Raw genomic sequence first — 25,078 nt, 5'->3', positions numbered from 1 at the left:
ATCTATTCTTGTATACTTGCTACTTTTTTCCATTAGAGCTTTTAGGATAGTAATCATAGTTGTTTCACATTCCTTGTTTTATAAAATTCCACCATCCCTGCCATGTCTGGTTCTGATGTTTGCTCTGTCTTTTTAAATTGCGCTTTTTTCCATTAGGTGTGCCTTGTAAGATTTTCTTGATAGCCAACGTGATGTACTGAGTAAAAGGAATTGCTGTAAATAGGCTGTTAGTAATTTGGTGGTGAGGTATGGGAGAAGTAGAAGCGTTCCACAGCCCAGTGACTGGGTCTCACCACCCGCAGTCTTTTTATGAGGCTATGCTTCTGGACTATGAACTTCAGAAATATTTGTTTTTTCTCCTCTGTTGTGTGTGTGGGTCAGGGTGGCTAGAATGGACTAGAGCTGGGTATTTCCTTTGCCCCAGGCCATTTGGGCTCTGATAATATGGGAACAATTTAGGCTCTGTCTGGTTTACTAGTTTTCCTGAGGGCACACCTTGTTACAAAGGACAGAGTACTGTGTTATATTTCAAAAGGGTACCTTTTCCCCTCCTGCTGAATTCACAAGGAAATTCTTCTCTGTTATTTACTGTGGGACTTCCTTGTGATAAATGTCACAATATTGTGAGAGGGCCCCATGACTGGACCCTCCCTGGAGCTTTTAAATCTCAAAAGTTGTCTGCACTGAGCCTCCAGCAATGAATCGATTACAGTTCTGGTTTTTGTACCCCAACACTGGATCTCACAGCTGTTTTAACTGGTAAGTCTTTCTTGAGGTGGCCTATTGTGACTCCCAGTATTCACTGTCTCTTCAGTCTTGGGGGAAATGGTATACCCCTGTGTCCACCTCTCTCTTACAGATTCAAGCACTGTTATTCATTATTTAGCCTTTTCAGCTCTTGTTAGGATGGAGTAGTGACTGACAAGCTCCTTACATGCTGCTTTGCCTTTTAATTTAAACAAATATCTTCATTGTTAAAGAAGGTTAACTTTTAAACACCTGCCTGGTAATATTATTTGTACAGAATAATAGTCACCCACTTTAGGGGTACAGTTCAAAGAGTGTTAGTTAAATGTATTCCATTTTATGAGTATTCCTTTTTTTTATTATTTGTCTGTTCATGAACATTCAGTTTGTTTATAGTTTTTGGCTATTACCAATAAAGCAACTTTGGACATTGTGTACAGTGGACACATACCTTTATTTCTCTTGGTTGCATCATATTTTATGTGTACATTTAACATTATTTTATTGAAGAAAAATTCACATTTATGAAATTATTTTAAAGTGTACAATTCAGTGACATTTTACACTTACAGTGTTGTGCAACCATTATTTCTGTCTAGTTCCAAAACATTTCATCACCTGAAAAGGAAAACTGATACCCATTAGGCAGTCACTCCACATTCCCCATTTCCATCCCTAGAAACCACAAACCTGCTTTTGGTCTCAGTGGATTTACCTATTCTGGATATTTCATATAAATGAATTTATACAATATGTAACCTTTTATATTCTGTTTCACTTAGTATGTTCTTTTTTTCCCTGCTTAAAACACTCATGTTTATTTTACTATTTTTTATTGTTGTTCAAGTACAGTTGTCTCCATTTTCACCTACCACTCCCCCCAGCCCCAGCCATCCCCACCTCCCACCCTTGATCCTACCCCCTTCTGGTGTTGTCCATGTGTCCGTTATTTATGTTCCTGAAATCTCGTCCCCATTTTCCCCCTTTATCCTGTGCCACCTCCACTCTGGTTACTATCAGTTTGAACTATAACCAGTTCTGTATCTGGTTATATTTTGCTTGCTTCTTTGTTTTGTTGATTAGGTTCCACTTATAGGTAAGATCATATGCTATTTATCTTTCATTGTCTGGCTTATTTCACTTAGCATAATGCTATACAGATCCATCATAGCTGTCACAAAGGGTAGGAACTCCTGCTTTCTTTCTGCTGCATAGTATTCCATCATGTAAATATACCATAGTTTTTTGACTCATTCATTTACTGATGGACACTTAGGTTGCTTCCAGCACTTGGCTATTATAAATTGCTCTGCTATGAACATTGGGGTGCATAGGTTCTTTGAAATTGATGTTTTTGGGATTCTTAGGGTAATCCCAGCAGTGGAATTGGCAGGTCAAAAGGCAGTTCCATTTTTAGTTTTCTGAGGAAATTCCATACTGTTTTCCACAGTGGCTGTACCAGGTACATTCCCACCAACAGTGTACTGGGATTTCTTTTTCTCTACAACCTCGAGATTACTTACTGTTTGTTGCTTTGTTTATGATGGCCATTCTGACTGGTGTGGAGTGGTGTCTCATTGTGGTTTTAATTTGCATCTCTGACACCTAGTGAGCTGAGCATCCTTTCATATGTCTCTAGGCCCTCTGTAAGTCCTCTTTGGAGAAGTGTCTTTTAGGTCCTTTGCCCATGTTTTAATTGGATTGTTTGTCTTCCAGGAATGGAGTCATTTGAGTTCTTTATATATTCTGGAGATCAAGCCCTTGTCCAAAATATCATTGGCAAATGTATTTCCCCATACAGTTGATTCCATTTTCATTTTGCTGCTGTTTTCTTTAGTCATGAAGAAGCTTTATATTTTGGTGATGTTCTATTTGTTTATTCTTTTATGTCCCTTGCTCTAGGGGACATATCTGAAAATAGTGTTGCATGGAATATCTGAGATTTCCCTGCCTATGTTCTCCTCTAGGACTTTTATTGTGTCACAACTTGTATTTAAGTCTTTTATTCACCTTGAATTTATTTTTATGTATGGAGTGAGTTGGTGATTGAGTTTCATTTTTTTGTATGTAGCTGTCCAGATCTCCCAACACCATTTGTTGAAGAGACTATTTTTACTGCATTTTATGATGCTGTCCCTTTGTTAAATATTAATTGACCTTAGAGACTTGGATTTATCTCTGGGCTCTCTATTCTGTTCCATTGGTCCATGTGTTTGTTCTTATGCCAGTACCAGGCTACTTGATTACAGTGGCGTTGCAATACAATTCGATATCGGGCATTGTGATCCTTCCTACTTTGTTCTTCTTTCTCAAAATTGCTGCTTCTGTTTGGAGCCATTTATGGTTCCATTTAAATTTTTGAAATGTTTGTTCTATATCTGTTAAATATGCCATTGGTACTTTAATAGGGATTGTGTTGAATCTATAAATTGTTTTGGGTAGTATGGACATTTTGGTGGTGTTAATTCTTCCATTCCATAAATATGGTACCTTCTTCCATTTGTTTGTGTCTTCCTTAATTTCTTTCTTCAGTGTTTTATAGTTTTCTGAGTACGGGTCTTTAAGCTCCTTGGTTAGGTTTATTCCAAGGTACTTTATTTTTCTTGATGCTATATGAAATGGGATGTTTTCCCTGATTTCTGTGTCTGATATTTCATTGTTGGTGCACCAAAATCCCTTCGATTTCTGAATATTGACTTTGTATCCTGCTGTTTTGCCAAATTCGCTCATTAGGTCAAATAGTTTTTTGGTGGAGTCTATAGGGTTTTCTGTGTACACTATCATGTCCTCTGCAAACAATGATGGTTTTGCTTCCTCCTTCCCAATTTGGATGCCTTTTATTTCCTTTTCTTGTCTGATTGCTGTGGCTAGGACTTCCAGTACTATGTTGAATAGAAGTGGTGGAAGTGGACAGCTTTGTCTTGTTTCTGTTGTTAGTGGGAAAGGTGATAGTTTTTGCCCGTTGAGTATGATGTTGGCTATAGGTCTCCCCTTTATAGCCTTTATTATGTTGAAGAATGCTTCCTCTGTTCCCACTTTGGGAATGCTGAATGCTTTTGTCATAAATGGGTGCTGTACCTTATCAAATGCTTTTTCTGCATCTATTGATATGACTATGTGACTTTTGTGTTTCCTTTTGTTTATGTGATGTATTAGGTTTATTGATTTGTAAATATTGTACCATCCTTGCATCCCTGGGATGAATCCCACTTGGTCATGGTGTATGCTCTTTTTAATATATTACTGGATGTGGTTTGCCAATATTTTGTTGAGGATTTTAGCGTCTACGTTCATCAGCAATATTAGCCTGAAGTTTTCTTTCTTTGTTGTGTCTTTATCTGGTTTTGGGGTTTGGATGATGCTGCCTTCATAAAACGAGTTTAGGAGTCTTCCCTCTTCTTGGATATTTTGGAATAGCCTGTGAAGGATAGGAGTTGTCTCTTCCTTAAATGTTTTGTAAAATTCTCCTGTGAAACTGTCTGGTCCAAGGCTTTTGTGTGCCAGGAGTTTTTTTATTACTGCTTCAATTTTGCCAGCTGTTATTGATCTGTTCAGGCTTTCTGCTTCTTCTTCATTGAGTTTTGGAAGATTATATTTTTCTAGAAATTTGTCCATTTCACCTAGGTTTTCAAATATCTTGGCATATAATTCTTCATAGTAATTTCTTACAATCCTTTGTATTTCCATGGTATCAGTTGTAATCTCTCCTCTTTCATTTCTGATTGTGTTTATTTGCGTCCTCTCTCATTTTTTCTTGATGAGCCTGCTTAAAGGCTTGTCAGTTTTGTTTCTCTTTTCAAAGAACCAGCTCCTGGATTTATTGATCCTTAGAAATGTGTTTTAGTTCCTATGTCATTTAGTTCTGCTCTGATCTTGGTTACCTCCTTCCTTCTATTTGCTCTGGGCTGTCTTTGTTGTTGTTCCTCGAGTTCTTGTATGTATAGGGTTAGGTTGTTTATTTGAAATGTTTCTTTCTTTTTTAGGTAGTCCTGTATTACTATGAACTCCCCTCTCAGGACTGCCTTTGCTGTGTTCCATAAGTTTTGGGTTGTTGTGAGTTCATTTTCCTTTGTTTCCAGAAACTTTTTGATGTCTTCCTTAATTTCATTCTTGATCCATTCATTGTTTAATAGCATGCTATTCAATCTGTATGATTTTGAGTGTTTTGTGTTTTTTTCCTTGGGGTTGGTTTCTAGTTTCAGTCCCTTGTGGCTGGAGAAAATGCTTGGTATGATTTCAATATTCTTGAATTTGTTGAGGCTTGTTTTGTGTCCTATCATGTGGTCTATCTTTGAAAATGTTCCATGTGCCTTTGAAAAGAATGTGTATTTAGCTTCTTTGGGATGAAGGGCTCCGTATGTATATCAGTTAAGTCCATTTCATCTAGGGCATTGTCCAATGCCACAATATCTTTGTTGATATTTTGTTTGGAAGATATGTCCATTTTTGACAGTAGGATGTTAAAATCCCTTAGTATAATTGTGTGGCTGTCAGTATCTTTCTTGAAGTCCTCTAAGGTTTTCTTTATGTATTTGAATGCTCCTATGTTGGTTGCACATATATTTACAATGTTTATGTCTTCTTGGTGCGTTCTTCCCTTGAATATTATGAAGTGACCTTCTGGGTCTCTCTTTATGGCCCTTTTTTTGAAGTCTACTTTGTCTGATATGTGTATTGCTACCCCAGCTTTTTTTTTTCCTGGCTGTTTGTTTGGAAAATTTGTTTCCAGCTCTTCACTTTCCGCCTGTGTAGGTCTTGTGCCCTGAGGTGGATCTCTTGTAGGCAGGATGTGTTTGGATTATGCTTCCTTATGCATTCAGCTATTCTATGTCTTTTGATTGGAGCATTTAATCTATTTACATTTAAGGTTATTGATAGGTACTTATTCATTGCCATTTTTGTACTTGTGTCCCCCCCCCCCCCTTCCTTCCTTTCCTTAAAGCAGTCCCTTTAGCATATCTTGCAGAACTGGTTTGGTTGAGGTGTATTCTTTTAGACTTCTTTTGCCTGGGAAGCTCCTTATTTGGCTTTCTATCTTGATTGAGAGCCTTGCTGGGTAAAGCAGCCTTGGTTGCAGACCTCTGTTCTCATTACTTGGAATATTTCCTGCCGTTCTGTTCTGGCTTGGAGCGTTTCCACTGAGAAGTCAGCTGCTAACCTTATTGTAGCTCCCTTGTATGTTACTTCCTGTTTCTCCCTTGCTGCCTTTAAGATTTTCTGTTTGTCTTGGAATTTTGCCATTTTAATTATGATGTGTCTCGAAGTGGGCCTTTTTGGGTTTCTCTTGATTGGGAGTCTCTGTGTTTCCTGGATTTGTATGACTTTTTTTCCTCATCAAATTAGGGAAGTTTTCCATCATTACTTTTTCAAATAGGTTTCTATCCCTTGCTCTTCTTTTCCTTCTGATATCCCTATTATATAGATATTATTACATTTCATATTGTCTTGCATTTCTCTTAATCCCTCTTCATTCTTTCTGAGCCTGTGTTCCTTTTCTTGCTCTTTCTGGGTGTTTTTTTCCACTTTGTCCTCCAGCTCACTGATCCAATCTTCTGCTTCATCGATCCTGCTTTTGATTCCTTCTACTGTGTTTTTCAGTTCAGAAATTGTATTCTTCATTTCTTCTTGGCCCTTTTTGATAGTTTCTATTTTGTTTTTCATGTTGATATAGTTTGTAGTGAGTTCATTGTAGTTTCCCTGTAGTTTCTGGTAATTTGCTGTGAGCTCATTGTGCTTCCTGATAACCACTGCTTTGAACTCACTGTCTGATAGTTGAATTACCTCTATTTCACTTAGCATTCTTTCTGAGGCTTCCTCCTTTCCTTTCATTTGGGGATTGTTTCTTTGTCTTCCCATTGTTTGTGAGACTCTTCTTGTTAGCCTCGGCTTCTTAAATTGATCTGTTCTGGTTCCCTGGGTTTATGGTTTGAATTCCTGTGGTAAAATACCTGTGAGATTCAGTTGTGCAGTCTCCTTGAACTCCTGAGCTCACTGGTCTTGGGCTGTTGTTTAAGTTGGCTCTGTGTTTGTCTTTGGGTTTTGATTGTTGTTGGGTCTTTCTTTGGTGGGTCCTCCCTACCAGCTGGTTAACTGAGGGTCACTCTCTCCACCACCTCTTGTATTTTTTGTGCTGGTGAGGGCAGGTTGTGTTGAAGCTGGTTCTTCTGTGTGTACAAGGTTTTGAGGATTCTCTCTTGCTCTTGTTCAGTTGTTTGTTCTGGGTAATTTCTCCACTATTTAATTGTATCTCCAGATAGGTCCTGGATTGAAGTTAGTGTGGCTTCCACCCACTCCTTCACCTTCTTCTGTTGTTATCTGTTGGTGGTTCCTTTGTTGTTGGATTTCTTCTTCCAGTGGGTATGCTGGTGTTCACCTCTTCCACGTACTCTTTTTGTGATCAGTTGGAGGGGGAAGGCAAAATAGTTTAAAACAGCAAGAGAGTATCCTATGATATTTACAGTAGCAGCCGGTAGAGAAGAGATAGGAGATCCTTTGGCTATATATTGTGTTAACCGTGATATTCCATCCAACTAGCCACTTTTTAGAAAAGATGGAAAGAAGATAAGGCTCTTGTTGGGGAGGGAAGGGTTGTGAGTTGCATCTAGAAGGCAGTGAGTTTGTGAGTCATCAGATTCTGAGATAAGGTGAGAGTAAAGGATTGTGAATAGGTGTAGTGTGAGAGAGAGTAGAATTAACCACTACAGTAATAGAGTTCAGGAAACCGTAAAGTGGCCTAACATCTGAGAGGGGTGTTGTGTAGTATTTACAATTGTATGGAACATCTATTATTTACAGTAGTATTAGAGCAACAATCATATGACTGAATCTATGTGATCTAGATATCAAGAATAGGGAGTATAGAACTTTGAGTAGTGTGCTAATGGAACCCAAGTGAAGTGAAGGACAGTAAATTAGTAATACACTATGAAAGAGAGAACAGGGGAAACCTGTCAAACAATACAATATAACCAGCCAAGCAAAGGAGACTAAACAGAAAGAAGAGGAATACAAAAATACTATTAAAATAAAAGATGTAAGAATGATGGGGAAAATGCAGATATGCCATAACTTGCAGGTTCTCTGTAATAGCAAAGTGAAATTTGTCTCACTGTCTCAGCTGTTGGGTTGCCCCCTTTCTGGGTCCAACTCTTGTCTTTTCACAGTTCCAGGTTTTTTTGTCTCACTTGTGGGTATTTAAAAAAGAGAGAGAGAAAGAAGCAGAAGAAAGAAGGAAGAAGAGATAAAATTGGAAAGAAAGGAAGAAGGAATAAAACAAGAAAGGAGAGAGAGGAAAAAGGAATTGAGAGAGAAAAATAATAAAAATTCTTTTAAAAATTACTTTAAAAAACCTCTTGCTCGTTTCAAACTGGCCACACTGGTTTTTCTGGTCTTGTACGTTGCAGCAGGCTGAGGGGCTTTTCTCCCTTCCGGATCAGCACTCATACTCACATGCACTCTTCCCAGAGCTAGCCTGGCTCCTCTCCTCAGTGCATTGGGTATGGAATTCAGGCTTTGCTCATAGCAGTCTCCTCGGGGTTACCGCTGTGGTCTGGGCCCTTCAGGAGAGCACACTCTTCCCCAGCTGCAGGCAAGTGTGCTCAGCCAGGCCGCTTCCAGCCCGACGAGTTTGGGCATGCACCCTTCCCTGTGCTATGGGGGTGTGCAGGGTTTCCCACGCCCCCTCGGAAGCGCTGTCCACCTGGGTGGGGATGAGGCTGGAGTGCAGGAGAATTCCCCAGACAGTGTCTCTGAATTTTCACTTTTTCATTCTGAGAAATTCCTCCTACTCAAGCCTGCTGCTCTGTACAGCAGCCTGGCTTCTCGCACAGCCCAAGCCTCCAGCCAGACCAGGACTATCCAGGTCAGGGCCGGTTACAGCAGGACTCTCAACTCTCCCCAACCGGCATCCACAAACTCCATAGGTGCTCACAGCCCTTGTGTGTTTGCCACTCAGTCCTTATTCCCTTCTCTGCAACTTCAAGCAACTGGGTCTCTCCCGGTGCTGCTCAGACCTTGTTTGGCTGGGGAGGGAGCAGTTGACCTGGCTTTCTCCCAAGAACCCTGTGGCAGACCCAGTGGGTGCCTGGCCTGGGGCTGCAGCTGCCCTGGTCCCTGCACTGGTCCCTGGGACCTTATTGTCCTGAAGCAGCTCTCCTTACTGGCTGGTTTTTCAATGTCCGCTACAATTTTTGGTCTCCTATTTTCTTATATGCTGGGGTACTGTTGGCTGTTTGCTATGTTCCTCTGTAGATAGGCTAGGTTTTTCTCCCATGTGTAGGGGGAAGTGGAATCTGCTCCCTCCTACCTCACTGCCATCTTCCTCCTCCTAGATTTCTGTCTTCTTTATCACTAATTGTGTCCTCTGCTTGGTCTGATCTGTTTTCTAAGCTTGATAGTTCATTTGTCTCATTTATTTGGAGTTCTTCAGCTCCAGAATTTGTTTTATGTGTGTATGTATTTATTTATTTATCTTGGTTTCAAAGTCTTTGGTGAAATATTCCTTTTGCTCACTGATTTCTTTTCCAGAGCTTATTGAGTTGACTTTTTGAGTTTTCTTCTGTCTCACTGAGTTTTTTCAGAATTGCAATATTGAATACTCTAATTTGAATCAGAGTTTCTCATGTCTTTAAGTTTATTTTCTGGCGATTTTTCTTTTCTGTCTGAACTCCCTTCTTTCTTTGGCTATTAATTGTGATTGATGGATTAATTTCTGCCTGGGCAATTGTGGGAATGAAATACATATTTTTAAAGTATTTGACTCTTAAGTGTTTAGTTTTAGCAGGTTGATAACTAGAGGTCTTTCTTTTGTTTGCCAGTAGGTGGTACAGAAGTGCAAATTTTTATTTTCTCTTGTTTGTGCTACTGGAGCTCCCTTGATCTCTGTGGGCCAGTCACTCTGTTGTGAAAATGCCCCATATTTCTCAAGGAGATGGTCCCCTCTGTTATGACCTGCTTGCCTCAGTCTCAAAGCACCACCTCCATGGTCGAAGTGGTGAGCTATGAATATCCTGACCTGAGTCTTCTCTTTGCTGCCTTCTCATAGCCAGAAGCGCCCACAGAGCTGCTCTGACTCGACCGAGCTGCCTCTACCATGCTCGACATGGATGGGTTGGGGAGGGGTCCGTGGTGGGGGCAGGTTTGCACATCTACAGCTTTGTTATTTCTAGTGCATTTAACTGCAATGCAGACAGACCACTTAGGCTGGGAAGTTTTTTTCTGCCTTTTCAAGATCTTCTAAATGAGGATTTTACTGCTGGAAGGGGGCCACAGGAAGATAGGGTGGGCATTCCCTATGACTACAGATTCCTCTGTCCAGTGATAGCAGGTTGTAGAATACTGTGACCCTTTGCTCCTCTTCACTGCCCCTGACCCTGGGCTCAGCCTCATGTGTGCCATGCTGCTGACATCTCAGAAGCTCTAACAGGGTTTTTTTTTTTTTTTAATTGCAAATTCATTAGGCTGTTTTACACAAAATATGTGTTCTGCAAATAGAGCTATTCTTGCTTTCAATTTGGGTGCCTTTTATTTCCTTCTTGCCTAATTGTGCTAGCTAGAAATTCTGGTACAGTGTTGAATACAAGTGGTAAGAGTGGATATTGTTGTTTTGCTCCAAATTTTATGTGGAAAACTTTCAGTCTTTTACCACTGAGTATGATATTAGCTGTGGGTTTTTCATTGATGTTCTTTATCATGCTAAGGAAATTCCCTTCTATTTCTAGATTATTGAGTTTTTTTATTGTGAAAGAGGGTTAGATTTTGACCAATGTTTTTTCTGCATCAATCAAGATGAACATGTCAACATTTTCTTTTATTTTGTTAATGTGATGTATCATTCTGATTTTTTTTTCGTGTGTTGAACCACCCAGTCATTCCTGTGATAAATCCCACTTTGTCCTGGTATTTAATTCTCTTGAAACAGATTCAGTTTGCTAGTATTTTACTGAGGATTTTTATATCTGTATTAATAAGGGTACTGATTGGTAGCGTTTTGGTGATGTCTTTAGCTTTGGTATAAAGGTAGTTCTGGCTTCACAGATTGAATTAAGTAGTTCCTCCTCTATTATTATGTTTTATTCTATCACCGTTTCTCATTTTCTATTTTGTAGATCAGTTTGGGAAACATTGGTACCAATTCTTCTTAAATACTTGACATAATTCACCAGTGAAGCTTTATAGGCCTAAACTGCTCTTTGTTTGGAGATTTTTGATTAATTATTTAACCTCTTTTTAAAAAATATATTTTATTGATTATGCTATTGCAGTTGTCCCATTTTCCCCCCTTCACTCCCCTCCACCCTGCACACCCTCTCCCACCTACATCCCCCCCCCTTTAGTTCATGTCTGTGGGTCATACATATAAATAGTTTGGCTTCTACATTTCCTATACTATTCTTAACCTCCCCCTGTCTATTTTCTACCTACCATCTAGCTACATATTCTCTGTACCTTTTTCCCCTCTCTCCCCCTCCCATTCCCCTGTTGATAACCCTCCATGTGATCTCCATTTCTGTGGTTCTTTTCCTGTTCTAGTTGTTAGCTTAGTTTGCTTTTGTTTTTGTTTTAGGTGTGGTTGTTAATTATTGTGAGTTTGCTGTCATTTTATTATACATGTTTTTTATCTTTTTCCTAGATAAGTCCCTTTAACATTTCATATAATAGGGGCTTGGTGATGATGAGCTCCTTTAACTTGACCTTATCTGAGAAGCACTTTATCTGCCCTTCCATTCTAAACGAAAGCTTTGCTGGATAGAGCAATCTTGGATATAGGTCCTTGCCTTTCATGACTTGGATGACTTCTTTCCAGCCCCTTCTTGCCTGTAAGGTCTCTTTTGAGAAGTCAGCTGACAGTTTTATGGGTACTCCTTTGTGGGTAACTCATTTTCTCTTGCTGCCTCTAGGATTCTCTCCTTATTTTTAATCTTGGGTAATGTAATTATGATGTGTCTTGGTGTGTTCCTCCTTGGGTCCAACTTCTTTGGGACTCTCTGAGCTTCCTGGACTTCCTGGAAGTCTATTTCCTTTGCCAGATTGGGGAAGTTCTCCTTAATTATTTGTTCATATAACTTTTCAATTTGTTGTTCTTCCTCTTCTCCTTCTGGTACCCCTATAAATCAGATGTTGGAATGTTTAAAGATGTCCTGGAGGTTCCTAAGCCTCTCCTCAATTTCTGAATTCTTGTTTCTTCATCCTTTCCTGGTTGGAGTTTCTCTCTTCCTTCTGGTCTACACCATTGATTTGAGTCCCAATTTCCTCCCCATCACCGTTGGTTCCCTGCACATTTTCCTTTATTTCATTTAGCCTTCATTTTTCCATCTAATTTGATGACCAAATTCACCAATTCTGTGAGCATCCTGATTACCAGTGTTTTGAACTGTGCATCTGAAAGGTGGGCTATCTCTTCATCACTTAGTTGTATTATTTCTGGAGGTTTGATCTGTTCTTTCATTTGGGCCATTTTTTTTTTTTTGTCTTGGGGCACCTGTTATGTAGTGATGGGAAGAGCCTTACGTATTCACCAGGGCAGGGCAACCCACATGGCTGCGTTGTGAGGCTGTGTGTGGGGCAGGGGTCCGAGGGGGAACAATGGCGCTTGCTCTGCTCTCCACCGGATTTCAGTCACTTCACCTGCTACCCACAAGCAAATTTGGGCCCTTTTGGTGCTGATTCCTGAGTGGGTGGATTTGTGTACATTCTAGGAGCCTGTGGATCTCTCCAACGAACTCTCCTGTGAGGCTGGGAGTTTCTCCCACTGCCACCTGAATACCCATAGGTGTTTTCAATCAGTGGTCTGAAGCTTTATTTTCCCGCACCGGAGCCCTGGGTTGCTCAGTCTGTCTTGCTCCCCAGTTGTTCCTCCCGGTTTGTCTGCTCACAAATGTGGGACCACCCACTCCACCAGCCACTGCCTCACTGGGTCTGCCAGCTGCCGCCTTGCCTGTCTCAGCCCTCCAGCCACCGCCTTTCCTTGAGTCCTCTCCACCCGGCTGCCTATCTCCACTTCTCCTACCGGTCTGGATAAGTGTGTCTTTTTTAACTTCTTGGTTGTCAGACTTCCACACAGTTCGATATTCTGTCAGTTCTGGTTGTTTTTTGTTTTTAAATTGTTGTCTGTCTTTTGGTTGTGGGAGGAGGCGCAGTTCATATGATTCTGGCTTATGGTTTTCTGGGAAGTTGCTCTCAGTTTTCAGCCCATCTGCAATCATATGAAGGCTTGATTGGGGCTGAAGGATTAAATCTAAATTAGCTCCCTCACAGGACTATGGATGTATATATCAGTTCTTTGCCAACTGACCTTTTAGAGAGCATTTGATAAGTCCTTATTACATGGCAAATAGCTTCTTCCAGTGCAGGTGACTCAAGGGAATATCACAGTGCCTTTTATGACAGTTAACATTGTCGTTTCTGCTAGGCTTTTTGGTGGGAACAAGTTGATAAGCACAACCACAAACAAGGAAGGGGAAATCAGGCTTCATCTGTTGAGGGGAAGAGATTCAAACTCTGAATATCACTAACTTACCATGTGGGGGTAAGCAGTGTAAGAGACTTAGAGTGTAACAACGCAACTCCAGCTGCCCACTGTTTCAAAAACGATTACTCCAGAGGCAGGTGCTATTCTAAAGGAAGGTGGTTTTATTCAGGTGCTGGCAACCTGGAAAAGGGGCCACTCTCATCTCAAAGCTCATCTTAGCATCTTAGGCATCCCAGCTAATTTATATAGGTGAACCGTGTGAGGAGGGGAACTAAGGAATTTCTGGCAATATGTAGTTTCTCAGCTCTGCTTCTGGGTGGCTTCAGTGTTATCTCCTGAATGCATCATTATGTACTTGCATTGCTCCATCCAAGTTTCACTGCTGAGATCTGGGAACAGGATGTGCAGGCAGCGTTTCTGCTGGTTCTGATATGAATCACTGATGCTCGCCAAATTTCTTGTGGTCCAGGTTATTCCTTGGTTAAGCAGGAGCTGTAATTGCTGATGTCTAAAAAAGAAGCATTTAATACATGAATCATCTATGAGTTTGTTAGTACAGGCTATTCTATCTGTAATTAACACCTGATTGTTATGTTTACTTCAATCATATTACAAGAATACCTCTGGACAGTGTCTTTCTAGATTGCTTCATTAAATTGTTAATGATATTTTCAGGAAAGGGGGAAATAGTGATATTATTTCTAAGAGCAAATCTGTTGTTAATTCTTAGGTGGTTATTGAGATGTATACTTAAATAACATTATTTTTGTTGTACTATTTAGGACATCTTAAAATTCATATACTGGAAGGAGAACAAATGATAAAAATCCAACAAAAATATGTGAATAGTCTAGTCCTTTTTTTATGTAGTTTTGTTTTGGAGATGGTTGTTTGAAATAAAATTGTCATCAATCAGGATTTAGAAAGAAGGGTTTTATTTCAGGTGCTAGGGATTAGAAAGAAGGCTAAATAGAACTAGTCAAAAGTATGAATTGTATGATGTCTGTAGAACTTCTAATTTGAGAGTAACTCATTGCAGTGAGAGACATTGCAGACCAGAGGAACCAAAGGGCTTCTCACCAAAGGGCAAAATATATTTCTTACAGGATTTTAGTAAATTCAATTTAGTGTCATTTAGGTGAAATTTAAATGAAGTAGCATTTGCATAGGATCAAGGCAAAGCCAGAGCTGTGTGTAAAGCAGTCAATATCAGGTCTGGACTACAAAATGGACCTATGGTGTTGTTTCCTTGAAAACTACAAAATTAAGGGAGACAAAGAATATCGGATTTAGAAAACTCTAATTTGTAGCTCTGGTATCTCTGTTGGAAATTTGCTTGCTTTACATCCTCCAAGCAAAAGTAGGATATTTCAGAAATTTTCCTTCCCTTGCTTTCCGATCATTCGCCCACCTGAGAGACAAGCATTGTTTTGATGTTTTCTACGATTGGTTTTGCCTGTCATGGAAACTTTATGTGAATGTAATAACCTGGGTCTGGATAGTAGTATGTTGTTTCTTTCACTCAGCATATCTGGGAGAGTCAGCTCTTTGTTGCATCTTGCAACACTTCTTCTATTTCATTGCTAAGTAGTATTGCATTTTATTAATATACCGCAGTTTATATATTTCTTGTTGATTTTATGGGTTTCCAGTTTTGGAGTATAATGAAGAAGGCTGTTAATGAATATTCTTGTATACAGTTTCCTGTCTAATATATGTTTTTATTTCTCTTGAATAAATACCTAGGTGTGAAGCAAGGGTTAAGTGCATGGGTATATATTTAACTTTTAAGAAACTTCCAAAATTTTCAAAATAATTGTTCCATTTTATATGCCCATCAACAATTTATGGGAGTTCCCAGTTGCTTCATATCCTTTCCATTGTTTGGTATTGGTAGTCTTTATAATCTTAGCCATTTTTATGGGTATCAAGTGATCTTTCATAGTATCTTTAATTGTATTATTCTGATTACCAGTGATGTTGAACATCTTTTCATGTGTTTATTGGCCATTCGTATGTCTTCCTACATGAAGTGTCTGTTCATGTCTTTTGCCCATCTCTTTATTAGATTGTTTTATATCATTGAGTTGTAGGAGTTGTTTTCTGAGTACAAGTCTTTGTCAGACATCTTTTTCAAATATTTTCTCCCAGTCTATGGCATGGATATTCACTTTCTTAATGGTAACTTTTGATGAGTAGAAGCTTTGATTTTGATGAAGTATATATAATACTTCATGAAAGTGAAGGAAAGTGAATGTGTTACTTTTTTCCCAAGACTTTATTTATTTTTAGAGACAGGGGAAGGGGGGAGAAAGTGAGAGAGATAAATAGCGATGCAAGAGAGAAACATTGGTCAGTCACCTCTTCCATGCACCTCGAATGGTTACCGAACCAGCAACCCAGGCATGTACCCCAACTGGGAATTGAACTGGTGACCTTTCACTTTGTGGGACAATATCCAACCAATGGAACCACACTGGTCAGGGCTGTATTACTTTTTCTTTTAAATTTTTTGTAGTTGTAATTTTTACAGTTAGGTTTATGATCCACTTAAAATTAATTTTTATGTATGGTATGAAGTATGGATCCAGGTTAACTTGTTTTCCATATGACTATCCAGTTTTTCAGTAACATTTGTTGAAAAGACTTCTATGTCCCATTGAATTGCTTTTGTACCTATGTTGAAAATCAGATCACTAAAAAAGTGATGACTTATTTTTAGACTTGTGCCATTGATGGAATAGTGTATATTAATAACTGAAAAACTGTATAAAGTACTTATTAGATATTGGCATACATAGAAAAACCTTTTCCATTCCTGTTTAGACAGCCTTGGAGATCTTTCTTATGATTAGCTGTGGCCAGTGATATTTGGAGGCTTTCAGCATCGTCCTCTACATCTTGCTGAGCTACTTGTGTTGTATGTCATGTGAGATTGATGTTCAGGTTTATTCTTTTCTATTTATCTGTAAATATGAGGAAGCACATTTTTAGTACAGAGTTCTAAAGTTGGTAATTAAGAATCTTCATGTATCTTTTTGAAAGTAATATAGTTGCCTATACAATTATAAAAATCTAGATAGGGCTTAATCACATTGTCTTCTAAGAGAGATGCCTTGGATTCTTGCAGTGGGAAGGGGAGGAATAGCAGAAGATGTAATGATTTCTTTACAATGAAAATTCAGTTTAGAATCTTGCCTACTCATACCAATATCTATAATATAATTGTCAGTCACATTCATCAAATAATTATTACCACTGTGCTGAATTATATGGGGATGTTAACCTAAGGGAATTTGGCAGTATAGCTGAGGAATTAACAAAATTGAAATAAACATAATGTAAAGTAATACATGGCTAATGTTTGCATTAATGCCATTGAGAGATTTTTAAATATCTTTATTAAAGTTACCTATATTGTGGACCTAAATCATTATACTAAGTTATAGTAAATCTAAAAGTAAACAATAGATAGATGCAACTCACCCACAGAGATGACTGGTTAAGGAATTAGAAGATAGAGATATTGAATATCTGATATAAATCTGTTGTTGGGAACTGACTAAACATCATTTATAAGTTAAAATTTTTGTGTTTACTCTAATTAAAGTACTGTTACCATGTGTATATGGAATTTTCTGTGGTAAATTCTTAGATATGAATGGGCTTATGATATGCTGAATTATTATCAGATGTTGAATTATAAAAAAGGCATTTTATCTCCCTATTTACTGTATTTCATCATTTTTAAGATTGACACTCTTTCACCCTTTTTAGCATGTTTAAAAACAAGCTTTTTGTGGGGAGGCAGAAAAGGCAAACTACAGGACGTGGCCAAAGTAGGTTTACAGTTGTTTATATGAAAAATAATATAATAATAAATAATCATACAAGAATACAGTATGTTTCACATACAATATTAAACCCACTTTTGCTGCACCCCTGTGTATAGTGACAGAAGGGTCACTTAAAGAGGCTACACAAAAATTAACCAATTTTACTAAATTTTTTCTTAAATGCACATTTCTATGACAGCTGTCACAAAACAGTGTAACAAAACTGTTTCAAATGAAGTTAAAGATAATGAAGCTCTACTAAAGCCATATTATGGGAGGCGAGGAGCAAATGAACTTTTTGGCCAACCCAGTACTTGAAACATATTAACTGATGTTATTCCAATATATTTAATAATAAAACTTAAAAAAAAAAAACAGATTGTGATCTTCAGCCAATTTTGGCAAGGTAGTGAATCTGGCAATTGTATGAATATATATACAAGTCATAAATGTTGTCATATGCCTGTATAGAGTATAGTAAATGCCTCTAAAAAAGAAAAATCATCCAGGAAATACTAAGGAGTATTCCTTTAATGCTATATAATAGTTGTGGGGATGGGAAAAGTAGGCTACACCCACTTAATTTCAAAACTTGCTTAATGCAGGACACTTTCGTTGTTTTATGTATTCTTTTAAATATCAATCTTGATGCCACAGATGATTTTTTGTAAGGAAGAACCCGGATATATTGAAGCTTGTAGTCAGAATGATTCAAAAGACTTAGATTATGACTTATGAAAACACCAAAGTGATATATGAGGAAAACAATTTTAAACTCAAACATTTTTTAAAATCGGTATGAAATGTAAATTCTAAATTGTAAGAAAGCATCAACAAAATTTTATAGTAATCTCTGTGGTCTTTTTGTCCCTCCTGTGATATTACTATTATTATTTATTGTGCTCTTTTATTATTTTCATGTGAAGTGGCACAGTCATTCAGTTATAGGTTAGTCTGTTGTCATTTCCAAGCTCTGTGATCTCTCTGAGCATTGGTTTTGCAGCTATAAAAGGAGATTTTATTTACAGTACCTAGTAGCATCATTACGTTTGTTCTTTTCAACTTAAATTCCAAGAGCCAACACATATGTATACTTGAATCTCATAACATTTCAAGTAGGCTGTTCATATAGCTTTCAAAAAGTGAAATTTGATACTATTAAGATGTTTTTTCTCTACTTGATCTTTTAGCACTAGAGACAAAAATTATATTTCAGTAATGAATATTAATTATTTGTTATCTAGTGAGGAGACAGGCAGATCAGTGTCTTTCGTATGTAAATGGTTGAACACTGTATTAGAGTTAGAATGTGATATAGCAGTCATGCCGCAACTCTATAGAATCCCTGCAAGTAAAATAGCCACAGATATAGTCTGATGAATGATTGTTGTATAGATTACTCAAATATGAATGCCATTACTATTGATGATGGTGTTTTCTGTTCAATGAACAAGTGTTGGTAAAATTATGGACAAAAATAAAATAGAAATTTCCTTGACTTTATATAGGAGTTGGTAGTTTAGAAATAGTCATTTTGTCCTAAAATAGCAGGAGAAAAAAGACTACATGTAAAATGGGCTTAGGTTCTAGGTTGATATAATTGTAAATAGTTGTGTTTTATTTGTTTGTTTGTTTAATCTACTTGAATGTACAGCTGGAAATTCAGAAGTCTAGACCAGAGAACTTCAACTACTTGCTGTGGTGCACTAGTGTGCTGAAAGAATTTTTAAAATGTGTGATACCTAACTGTTTATTTAGTCAGGGGCACTAACCTCTTCCTTAAATTATGAAATAAAAAATAACAGCTGACACAACAATAGCTGTCTGGTATGAATGAATCAAAATTAATCGTATTTTTTTTATATCAACAAAAATATTTTTTGGATGTGCCACAGAATTTTAGTAATTGGTTTATATGTACCATGAGTTGAAAAGGGTTGAAAATTGCTCATTTAGACCACAGGTGGCAAACACAAGGCCCACAGGCTGAATCCAGCCCTCCACCTTGTTTTATTCGGCCTGGCAGCAGCACCGAGCTCTCACTTAACTGTTAAGGAGTAGTTACATTTATACAGTTCTAAAATTACATTCAGCCCTTTGAAGGCAACCACAAAGCTGATGTGGCTCCCGGTGAAAATGACTTTGACACCCCTGACTAGATTCTTCTTTATTGTGTAGGTCTGTTGGGTGCATTGCAGGATATCTTAAAACTCTGGCCCCTTTACAGTAAATAAAAGTAGTCATCTTAATCTCTTGACAACTAATAAACATTCCTTTCAGTTTAAAAAAATTACTTGTTAATTTTAGGAAGAAAGGAAGGAAGAGAGAAACATTGATTTGTTTTTCCACTTATTTATGCATTCACTGGTTGATTCTTGTATGTACCCTGACCAGGGATAGAACCCACAACCTTGGCTCTAACCAACTAAACGGTAGTTGAGGACTCATTTCCTCCAGTTTTAACAGTGTCCACAGACATTACCACTCTTAGTAGCTGAGTAGCTGAGGACTCATTTCCTCCAGTTTTAACAGTGTCCACAGACATTACCACTCTTATCAGAAATTGTTGGTCTTATTGTATAAAAGGTGAGAAAATCATGTACTAGAGTACAAAATGATATGCAACACTTGAAATTGACTGACCAAACATGCACTGACTAAATTTAAGGTGGATAACTTGAGACTTTTAAATTAAGATGACTGTATTGTATGTTCTTGTGTTTCCTAGTAAAATGAATGAAAATAACCCTGGTGACTCTAAGACTCTTGGTAAGTAACTGTATTTAAAATATTTCAAATATAATTTAAAATATTGAGATATTTTACTCTTGCTTTTTTATTATAATAAACCTCTTTAGAATTCTGCTCAAACAATAGAAATGAATTCCTGGATCCATGCTTACTTCGTATATCTGTATACTAAAGTACAATTTTGTATGTATTCACTTCAACAAAAATCCTCTATAAGAAGATAATTTACCATATTTTATTTGTATTGTCTATATGTATTAGGTATAGTTTGTACCTGAGTAAAATGGTATTTTTTATTTAGTAAATAATTTTTCTTACAAAAGAAAATGCTGGTGAGAATGATTTAAACAATACATGGAAGTTGAACACAAATAAGAAACATTACCTCTGAGTGGTCATAACAGTCTCCTCAAATAGATATAGACCTTTGTAGTTGTTTGCATTTATATGTTGAATTGAAACAGTATTTATTGATTTGCTACCATAGAAAATGAGAAATTTAAACTGTTACTTTATACTCTTCTGCCACCACTTCTCCTCTAATCTACCCTTTTTAAGATTTACTTTTTATTCCCTCTCAAAGTATTACACTTAAAACTCTGTACTTTGCATATCACTTATGGAGATTACTTGTTGACTCTACATCATGTTAGATAAGGAAATTGGTGCTGTTAAACCTCCCTCTGCTTTCCTAACTTTACCTACAGACTCCTATCAACTATGCTAACAGTTCTGATACTTAAAAATTCATAGACTACCTTCATGTCTTTGTCAAATGCAAATACTACCTGTTCTGTTATTAATATTTTTGCTAAGATTGACTCAGTCTTGTATGTATATATGTGAATGTGTTTATTTCATTGTTATGATGCAGCCAGTATCATTTGCTAGTGTAGAAGGTGATCTTAAGTATAATTAAGTCAGAACAATTTTATTGACTTTTAGACATTAAAATGTAGGAAAAAATGAAAGCACAAATAAAAACAAAAGTAATCTACTTACAAAATGCATGCCTAAAACCTGGTCTGTCCTGCATTCATGGTCTTCATACTGGGTGAAGGGCAAAGGGGAACACATGGAAAGCCACAGGCTCACTGTCTATAGCAGATTCAGGTTCATTCAAGCATACATCATGAGGACTTCTCTTTTGTAGTCTAAGCTAATTACTTGTATTCCTCTTTCTCTTGATGTGCACTTACATAAAAATAGAGGCAGTAGGGATGAAGACATTAAGGTAGGAGCTGCTGGTGTAAGATGTCCAATAAACAAATGGCAATTTGCTGGAGTTAATGTGGTCAGTTACTTTATGAGGGGAAGGCAGGGGAGCTGAACTCTTTCAAAACGGAGGAAAGGGCTTTCATTTATGGCTTAATTCATTACACTGGAGAAAGGAAGGTAAATAACAGGGGGGATATTTCACAATATTAAATTTTAGCTCATGGAGGTTTGTTTCCAGTCCTGAGTCTATTTTGTAACTAGCCTGTTAACAAATACATAGCACCTTTTTAACACATAACATCTATTCTTGGTTAGTTAATGTAAATAAGGCAAGCTGCTGTCATAGGTAAACCCTGAAGTCTTAACAGTTTAACACAATAAAAGTTTATTATGTGTTCATGTTACAGTTCAGTGTGGATTAGTTAGGGGAGATGGGACACATAGGGAGTTTCTGTTCCATGCATTCATTCAGAGATTCAGGCTCCTTCATCTTGTATTGATCTTGCACCTTGAGATCCTCAGTCTTTTCTCTTCAGCTAGTGATTTTCTCATTGTTTTATTAGTTATTAGTATGTTATTAGAAATTTTCTGTGCATATAAACATTGCAAGATAGAAAATAATGATAGTTATAATACTGACATTTACTCAGTTCTGTCTTGGTGCCATACCCTTTTAATTATATTATTATATACTATGTCATTCTCATTAAGACACAGTTTGAGGTAGGTAGTGTTGTCCTCATTTTTAAGAGGAAACAGAGCCATAAAGTGTTTATGTGACCTGTCCAAGGTTACAGTGAGAGTGTAGATCTGTGTTTTAACTCACACCTCCGTGAGTCTACGATTGCCTTTTTAATATTATTGTTATTAAGATTTTGTTCATCCCACTAATATTTATTAAAAACCTGGTATGTTCCCAGTACTGTGCATTGGAAGGAATGTAGATGGTAACCCAGAGATCTTACATATGCTTGACCTTATGGTAGTGAAAATCATATATACACGATAAAAGAAGCAATGCTGTAAGAAATCTCATGGAGGAGCATTTTGCTCTTAGAGTTGCTATGAATTCAAGGAGCAGTGTGAGATGTTTGGGTAAAGGTGATTTTGGAAGAATTCATCTTGAAAGTTGAAAGCCTGTGGAGGATCCAGACAAAGAGAAGAGAGGAAAGGGGAGGACACCTCATGCTTGGGCTGTTGCAGATCCCGGCTCCTGGGGTCTGAGGCATTGTGGATGAGATGAGACAAATTCACAAGTCCTGTGGAGGAAAAGGGATGGCACGGCTTCTCTCTCAAGGGGAGGAGAAGCCTCGGAGCACCTCAGGCACTCTCTTGAGAGGAGAGCACCTCGACTCTTGCCTTGACAGCTTTTATTGAGTTCAATTTGCACAGGAATACAGGGTGTATACATAAAGCTTGTCAATCATTGTTAGGCAGAAATTATTAAATAATAGATAACATTCAGAGAACTCTGAGGGCTTATTCTAAGTCAGGGTCAGATAGCTAAGGGGCCATGAAACTTTGGGGAACAAACTCACTTTCTGCTTGGACCTTTATCATTTAAATTGAGGGTATTAGCAAAGTACGTTTCATAGGATTTTATGCATTTTTTTCTTAGTCCTGATCGCCCTAGGGAACCTGCCCCTTCCATCACAGGGCAGCACCCTCCTCCTGCATTGTTTCAGGCTTAAGGCATTGTTTCAGGCTTAAATCGGGCAGGGGAAGTAAGGCAGCCAAGAGATTAGGAGACTTCTCACAGACAGAATGAGGACTCAGGCTATGTCAAATCTAAGGGGCAAGGGTCCTTCACCCCCTTTTTCTATAGCCCCCTCAGTCCTTCCTTGAGGGCCCCTTTGTGACCATACTTGTCTTAAGTTGTCCCTCTTTTGAGGGATCTTACCTGTCATTGGCTAACCAGTCATCTGCCTGGGGCCAAGCAAGGTGAAGAGAAAGGGGGCAGAGGTGGTGTCCCTACAAAGAAGATAAATTTTGTCTCCTAAGTGGCTTATGGTTCCAAGGTCCTTAACTCAGCCTTAGCCACAGGGGATTACAGCTTCTGAAAACAGGCAGAGCAGTTCCCAACACTTAGGCAGTGCCTGTTTCTTCCCACCACACTGTCTTCCTAATTCTTCTCTGGTCCTACTCTCATGGAAACCAGAAATGTCAGTGTGCATGTGTGTGGCCCAGTAATTGAAGACTAGTGCTAATTTACATATTGGTTATAGTTGGTTATATTTCCTATTCTGTTTTTAGTCTACTTTGACTGGGATCTATATTCAGAGGTAAAGGAAAGTTGAACATTTCTCAGAGTGCTGTTGACTTGTGTAAAATATTAATCTGACTTCACAGGAAAGGAATTGATGTGGTAGAAGGACATGCTGATTGGTGAGTAAGAGATAGAGGCAGGATTTTAAGCTGGTATGGATCCATTCAGCCTTGGGGAAATGCAGCTGGGAGGCTCTCTGGATGCTCTACTCATTTGTATGCAGTGTCAGTCTGTGTTCCTGACATGGGCAACCTGAAGAACCTGTAGCTCTCATCAAGAGTTCCTCCTGAAAGCAATTATAAGATTCACCAGGGACTATAAAAAAGATACTTCATTGTTGTTTTAGAGGGATATGAACAGGATGTTGGAGGCTTATTGCTTTATTTAGAGTGTATATCTTATCTCAGTCTGACAAAGGAGAATGACAGCATCATCAAAGTGGTTTCAGTATATGTGATGGTGGAAATATAGATGTTGGATTTTGGAGCTTCTCTGAATTGCTTGTAGTCTGGTGACCTATATGTAACTTGGTAAGAATATGAAACCCTCAATTTTTTTCCCACCCATTTTTGCAGATAGGTGTCTGGTATCTCATTATATTAAAAAAAAAAACATTGCATATACATTTGAGAAATATAGTATAATGATGCAATTATTCAGCTCATATTTTATCCAAAGTCATACATATGAAAGATTATAGGACCTCACATGGACATAGCTGGATTTGGCTCACTCTTATTTCCAGTAGTATCACAGAACAATTTTGCTTTATTTTGAGACCTTTTCAGTGAGGTACTTGGAAATGTGGATAAGACTTACATCAAGACACATTGATAATAAGGGTTGGCAACAATACCATCTTATAATTACACCATCTTCTTCCCTTCCTTTTTGGCCATTCTTCGGTCTCTTTTGTCTTGGTTCTAGATTCCTATGGGCTTTTACCTTTCTTGAACACAATGCTTAGGCTTTTTATTTCCAGAGTTATCTTCTCTGAACAACCTTTGGTCACATCACTGCCAAGGCAGAAGTCTTTATTGACTCCTCTTTGCTCCCCAAATAAATCACAAACTCCTCAGGGTAATAATTAGTATCATCCTGTGTAACCACCATCCAGAAGTGGAATAGAAACAGCACCCAGAAGTTGTTCTTGTTATTGTTGCTCCTCCCCAAGAGTAATATCTGACCTTAAATCTTTTGCTCATCAATATGGTTATGAAATTCCTCCATGTTATTGATTATAGTAGTAGTTCATGGCTATGAAGCATTATTTGCATACTTCTATCAGCAAACTTGGTGTGTATAAGGCTCTTCTGCATGTGTCTTGGATAGTGATGAAGTCCAATAAGGCATAAACTAGTCATATGGAAGGTTCAGTATGGCCCTTCTGGGACCCTCGATTTCTGTCCAGACTTCCTCAGGAGAGCATGAGTGAGCAGACTGATGCACTTTAAAACAGCTCTGGTTTAGAGCCACGCTTATCAAACTTTTTTCTAAAATTATTATTATTGTGGTAAAATGCACTTAATATAAAATTTACCATTTTATCTATTTTGAAGTGTATAATTTGGTGACATTTAGTATATTCACAATGTTGTACAACTACCAGTTCCAAAATATTTTCATTATCGTCAAAGGAAACTCTGTACCCATTAGGTATTCACTTCTCATTTCCCGTGTCCTCAGCCCCTGAGAGCCACCAGTCTGCTTTTACTCTGTCACCTGCTTGCCCTCTGTTAGCCTTTGCTTCAGGCTGCTGCAGCTAGTATATTTGTCTTAAATGCTTTTAAC

The 25,078-nt window shown here is 38.0% G+C and overlaps 1 protein-coding gene across 1 annotated transcript in view; it reads left to right on the top strand.

Moving 5' to 3' along the window:
* Positions 1-25,078, top strand: part of G2E3 (G2/M-phase specific E3 ubiquitin protein ligase) — a 69,492-nt gene that overhangs the window by 7,209 nt on the left and 37,205 nt on the right. The window contains exon 2 of the mRNA XM_028506689.1: positions 19,781-19,821. Within this exon, the coding sequence (XP_028362490.1) occupies positions 19,785-19,821 (37 nt within the window). The 5' untranslated portion in view covers positions 19,781-19,784. The remainder of the gene's footprint in view (positions 1-19,780; positions 19,822-25,078) is intronic.

The sequence above is a fragment of the Phyllostomus discolor genome, chromosome 1 (genome assembly GCF_004126475.2).
Source record: "Phyllostomus discolor isolate MPI-MPIP mPhyDis1 chromosome 1, mPhyDis1.pri.v3, whole genome shotgun sequence".
In the NCBI taxonomy this organism is placed as follows: Eukaryota; Metazoa; Chordata; class Mammalia; order Chiroptera; family Phyllostomidae; genus Phyllostomus; species Phyllostomus discolor.
Note: the sequence above shows the minus strand (reverse complement) of the source record. Positions and strands in the feature narration are given on the sequence as shown.